This window comes from Triticum urartu, chromosome 4 (genome assembly GCF_003073215.2).
Source record: "Triticum urartu cultivar G1812 chromosome 4, Tu2.1, whole genome shotgun sequence".
NCBI lineage: Eukaryota > Viridiplantae > Streptophyta > Magnoliopsida > Poales > Poaceae > Triticum > Triticum urartu.
In genome coordinates this window covers 42,539,256-42,545,074 of record NC_053025.1, presented here as the reverse complement: position 1 = coordinate 42,545,074, position 5,819 = coordinate 42,539,256, and the positions used below count along the sequence as shown (strand labels likewise).

The following is a 5,819-nucleotide window of genomic DNA, read 5'->3' as shown; positions in this document are numbered from 1 at the left end:
GAGCCGAGCCGAGCTGAGCTGTGTTAGCGCACGCTCGGGAGCAGAGCAGCAGCCCGCATAGTGAAGCAGACACATCCAAGCTGAGGTTAGATCTGTATTGGAGAATTTTGAATTTCACCTGGTATAATTTTCCTGGCTCCGCCACTGCATGGAACACTTGCAGAATCTTATTGGATCTCGATCTCGTTGTTTGAGTTCGAAGCCGATCATGCTGCCCGTTTCGATTTCAGAGTGATTCAGAAGCCGCCATCTTTTTTTTAGGGGTCAGAACCCGGCCGTTAAAATTTTCCATTTTTTTAGCGTAGCCCGTTAAAGTTTCAATGTCCAGCACCTTGTGACTTGTCAGCCCAAGCACACTATATTGGGCCAGATTGTTTTCGATAGAATAGATACAATGTGGCCCATCTAAATAGTGAAAAGTGTCCCTCAAAAAAAAATCTAAACAGTGAAAAGCTGAGGTGGTCAGTCAGCGCACGATTCCTCAAAGCGAGTTTTCCCTGCAAAACTCTCGCCGCTGCGAGTTCCCAAAAAGCGAAGCGACCACCGCCCCCCTCGCCGGAGATGCCGCCGGGGACCTCTCCGCCGTCGACGGAGGCGTGGACCTGGGAGAACGCCGTAGCCGGAGCGACCGCCGGCTTCGCCACCGTCGCGACCTTCCACCCGCTCGACGTCGTCCGCACCCGCTTCCAAGGTAACCCCCTCCCCCCCCTAAGCCCTAGGAGACGCAGAGCCCGACAGGTAACCTTAACCCTGCTGCTCTTTTGCTGGTGTTTAGTGAGCGGCGGGAGAGGGTTGTCCGACTTGCCGCCGTACAGGAACACGGGACACGCTGTGTACACCATCGCACGATCTGAGGTGCGAATCCCTCGTCGCATTTTGTGTTTTGTTTTCAGTTTTTCATCGTTTGGTGGACCAAACCTCGGCCATAGCTTAAAACCTTAATTGTATCGCATGTGTTTTAATCCTGTTGATTTTTCCGAAAATTTTGAATGCAAATCCTTACAATATGCAGGTGGGTTTTCTTGTACTTGTTACTTCCTAGTTAACTTTTTGCTTTAATTTGATCCCCGGAACTTAGGAAGCCGACAATGTATATGATAATCACATGTTCCTGGAAGCTTGGTTACCAATTAGCAAACAAAACGACTAAATATTCTGTTGTAGGATCTTCAGGAATTTGTTTCTTCTGGTATTTGAAGTATGAGGTATGCTGATCTGACTTCTTAATGTAGGGCCTGAGGGGACTTTATGCCGGCTTTTATCCTGCAGTCCTGGGATCAACCGTTTCTTGGGGGCTATATTTCTTTTTGTAAGTTCCATTAGTTCATTCTGCTGACCTGTTGAATAGTTGTAGTGTGGAGCATTCAATGCTTTATTTATCACTGAACTATCCCAAAGCAATCTGCTAATTTCAGAATTTAATTTCACTTTTTTCCTTTTCCTATATAATGATCCTATGCCACAGTTTACCGATTGGATGCTACTTACAGTAGTGCTGGCATTTTGACTAATGTTACAAACGTCTGTTTTGACAGTTACAACAGAGCTAAACAAAGATACTTACAGGAGAAGGATGTTCAGCTCCGTCCATTCGACCATCTTGCCTCAGCTGCAGAAGCAGGTGCTTTGGTTCGTACAGTAACTCCTGATCTAGTGTCTTTTTGTGATTTTGTCAGATTGGAGTTTAATGAAATTTTAGAATATAACTAGGCCTTTGATAGCAAGCCTAACCTGACATTTATTCTGACTGCCAACATGTGTTGGTGTTATTTGTTCACCTCAATTGTCTTCATCAAAATATCATTTATTCATGACAAATGTATTTTTCTTGTGTTTATACAGGTTTGCCTGTTTACAAATCCCATATGGCTGGTGAAAACACGGATGCAACTACAAACACCCGGGCATACTTCGTCTTATTCTGGATTTTCGGGTAATATATGCTTATCGTACTTGTATTTTTATTTTCTATAAGTATCATACAGCAAACATATCGTACTAGAGTTGTGACTTGTTTTCTGTTGCAAATGAGTGACTCGTGCCATTCTTAGTTCTATGTGAAGCTGCTAAAATTAGTCTTATTTAGTTGAGCTCGTGTAAAAAAGATTGTTTCAAATCATTATAGCCATGAATTGTTTGTGTGCATCCTTCATGCCCATATTTCTTTCGGTCTATAGTTAGTACAAAATTTTGTGACCTTGCTTATTTGGTCGCTATGAAGCCAGATGCTTTGAGAACTATTCGGAAAGAGGAGGGATGGCGAGCACTTTATAGAGGGATCGGGCCTGGACTTTTGCTGGTATGCATCTTTTTTTTTTTTGCTGAAATGCTGTTTAGTATTGTGCTGCTTTTCATTACAATCCTACAAATTTAGTCATAAAACTATTAGCCCCATGCTGTTTTAAGTAGCTCTAGATACATGAGTGCAATAACATGTAGCTGTCCTTGACTCAGAATTATATATGTTCTGTGACTTCAGTTCATTCTTTTCTTGAATTTGTTGACCCAAATCTATGTCTTATCACTACCATTCATGGTATGGATTGATTTTTTTAAGTAGCACCTGGGTTTTAAGATGTTAGCATTCTACACTTTTCTCTGAGGTGTGGCCTATCAGATTTAGCTACATGCTTCAGGTAATATCCTCTTGTGAGGCTCCAACTAGAGAATGTGGGACGTCTTATTACTTGGATCATAGCTAGTCATGTTTTCCTAGTGCTATCTTGATGTCGGAAAATTACCTTGTTACGGAGATTATTCTTACAGTTCTCAGCAAGAAAGGAACTAGGAAGGTCAGATAAACTGTTTTACGTTGTAGTTTATTTAATATACATGTCAATGTCAGAATTTCCCAACGGTGCTTGTAGGAATTCGGTCGCTGTAAATTGTAATTGTGCTTAAGCAGAGGTTATGTCTATACCAGTTTCAATTAGTAAAGATGCATATGTTGTGGACTGTTGGGATAGTAACATTCTTAAGTATTTCTTCTGTTTTACTGTGATATCGTTGATGAATACATGCACTAATGTTTATTGCTGTGCCGTCATTGAAAGGTCACCCATGGCGCGATACAATTCACTGCCTATGAGGAACTTCGCAAGGCTATGATATCTGCGAAAAGTAAACAAACAAGGGGAGATGACAAAGGCAGCGAGGATTTATTGGTAGGCATCTAGTGATTGCATGTGTGCTCAGACATTAAACATCTAGCTTAATTTACAGTATAGACATTCTTATGTTTTCCCTGGATAAGTCTGTTCAGATGTTCAGAATTTTTCTTAAATTAGGTTGCTTAAACTTATGTATGACCATCCTTTATGATATGATACAGCATGTGAACTGTGAAACATAGGAGGATATCCTCACTTGTGAAGACCGTCAAGTAGTCAAATATAGGTGTTATGTAATATTGTTTCTTAGAAACCCTTATTTGAATATCAGTTACATACAAATTGTATGATGCATAAGCTGATTCAGGGCAATCAATATTCTTAGAACATTTAGGTAAAGTTATGTCTGCTTTCAAACACATTCTCTATCTGCTAGATGGGCAATTAATATGTCTGATATGCATTTGCCTTCATTATCAACAGAACTCCGTTGATTATGCGGCACTTGGCGCTGGTTCAAAATTATCTGCTATTCTGCTTACTTATCCTTATCAGGCAAGATTTAACTTCTGTTTATTCCCATCAACTTCATAAATGGTTGCTGCCGTCTTACTATACATACCAACTATGTATTTTTTTTGGATTTGCAGGTTATCCGAGCCCGCTTACAGGTTGGTTTCAGATTTAAAGCTCTGCATTTCATTTCTTTGGAGTTTAGCAGCAATAATAATAGTTCTTGTCTGCAAATTTTCAGCAACGACCTGGTAGTGATGGTATCCCAAAGTACTCAGATAGTTGGCATGTAGTGAAGGAAACTGCAAGGTGAGGGTCATTAAAGCTTCAATTAGATAAAGTTTTGGACTTCAGGTGGCATTACCGTTTCACGGAATCTGATGTTAAGCCATGGTTTATCTATCTTATTGTCTTATTTAATATGCACCTTACCTGGCTTTCTTTTCTCAAGCTTGGTCTACACTTCTGCCCACTGATCATCTATATTCTTCATTAATCTGTAGTTATAATGAGTATGCTGCATGTCATGTTTTTTGTTGTGACTTTGCTGGTCCTGAATGTTGGTTGTGCTACAATTTTGAGCAACGGTAACACTTACACATTTTGTTTGAATTCTCAATTTCTGCTGCAGGTACGAAGGTGTCCGGGGTTTTTACAGGGGCATCACGTCCAACCTGTTGAAGAACCTTCCAGCGGCTTCTGTGACGTTTGTGGTGTATGAAAATGTCATCAAACTATTCAGAGCAACCAAGGAGAAGACGTAGTTCCAACTTGCAACTGAAGCCAGGAGAAACATAGGAGGAAATAGGGAATATACTACTGTTCCATTCAAATACAGAATCTGTTCATTCACCACACTATCCGAGCTGAACGTGATGTTCCATCACATTTCCCAGTTCAGCTCTTGTTCATTTAACACAAACGGGATTTAGTTTGGCAAACTTGTTTTTTGTAGAGAAAACTCATTTTTCTTTTTCTTCACGAAGGAATAGCTCATTGATTCATGTTGTCCAGTTAAATGCTTGTTGAATATAGTGCTGGTTCGCTCTGTGGTTCAACGTGTGATTGTGTGAGTTAATTTTTATGGAAACGCTTTGGTTCACCCGACTGGTTTCAGTAAGAAATCTGCAAATTCTGCACACGACCACCCAATCCGTAGGTGTTGGAATTGGCAAGCCAATGTTGTTGCGAGGCGCGGCAACTTCTAAGAGGGCGACGACCACCAAATCTGTAGGTGTTGCAATTGGGATTTGATGGCTTGCAACGTCGATGATGTTTTTGAAACACAATCAATGTTGCAACGTGTGAGGCGAGGGGAGCTGCTTAATGGATTGCAAGGTCGAGCCAATGTTGCAATGCGAGAGGTGAGGGGAACGCTGGAGCCGCTTAAGGCCTTGTACAATGCGAGGAGCGGTGCTTAAGAAAAGTCTGATTTATTTCTCTAAGCACCTTTCATTATACAAGGCCTAATGGATTGCAATGTCGTTTATGTTTCTAAAACATAGGCGTTGTTTCAAAAGGAAAAAAAATGGTTTGACGGGAGGGCAACAAGGCTTGTGTTGCAAAGCACCAGGCGCAGGACGTGCCTTGTTGCAAAGGAGGGCCCTGCCGTGCGAAAAATCGGACCCGACGCGTAGAGCTCCCCTAATTCTGAGTTCCTCTCCCTTACTCTGCCGGACTACAATTCTGATTCGGTATGGCCGTATGGGGGCTTCACTTCCGAATCGAGTCCGGCTCTCTCTCGTCTCAATCGCACCTTCCTGCTATAAAAGGAGCCCCAGACGCGCAAGCACATACCGAGCAAACTCGTGAACGAACACCTCCACCGCGGCCCGAGACCCTTCCCTTCTCCGCAGTCCGCCCGTGCAATCGCAGCGACTAGACATGGCCATGGCCATGGCCGCCGTGAAGGAGCACGTCCTGCTCAGCCAGCCCGACAAGCAGGTCCTGCTCGCCGAGATCCCGGCCTCAGGCTCGCGCGATCCGCAGCCGACGGTCACGCTCCGGCTGCTCGTCGAGCTGTGCAGCGACTACGGCGCCGGCCCCGCGGACGTCGACACGATGGAGGACGTGGCCTGCCGCGTGCCGCTCGCCGACCTGGGCCGCCAGGGAGCGGCCGACCGGGCGTTCAAGGCGCTGGTGGCCCGGATCGACAACCCGGCGCTGCGCCCGGAGGTCGCGGCGGAGACCGCGGCG

The 5,819-nt window shown here is 43.8% G+C and overlaps 1 protein-coding gene across 1 annotated transcript; it reads left to right on the top strand.

Moving 5' to 3' along the window:
- Nucleotides 1-467: 467 nt before the first annotated feature.
- LOC125550532 (folate transporter 1, chloroplastic) lies at nucleotides 468-4,672 on the top strand. The gene is made up of 11 exons (XM_048713556.1): nucleotides 468-691; nucleotides 776-855; nucleotides 1,233-1,309; nucleotides 1,536-1,629; nucleotides 1,843-1,933; nucleotides 2,226-2,299; nucleotides 3,054-3,164; nucleotides 3,594-3,665; nucleotides 3,761-3,781; nucleotides 3,865-3,932; nucleotides 4,255-4,672. Exons 1-11 carry the CDS (start codon nucleotides 562-564, stop codon nucleotides 4,385-4,387), a joined length of 951 nt encoding a protein of 316 aa, XP_048569513.1. The 5' UTR covers nucleotides 468-561; the 3' UTR covers nucleotides 4,388-4,672.
- The last annotated feature ends 1,147 nt before the right edge of the window (nucleotides 4,673-5,819 follow it).

What these genes read in the sequence shown, in the direction of transcription:
- LOC125550532 (XM_048713556.1), top strand. Translation starts at nt 562, where the DNA reads ATGCCGCCGGGGACCTCTCCGCCGTCGACGGAGGCGTGGACCTGGGAG. An exon ending in AAGGCAGCGAGGATTTATTG is followed by an intron (nt 3,165 to 3,593) that starts GTAGGCATCTAG and finishes CATTATCAACAG; the next exon opens with AACTCCGTTGATTATGCGGC. An exon ending in TGCTTACTTATCCTTATCAG is followed by an intron (nt 3,666 to 3,760) that starts GCAAGATTTAAC and finishes TTGGATTTGCAG; the next exon opens with GTTATCCGAGCCCGCTTACA.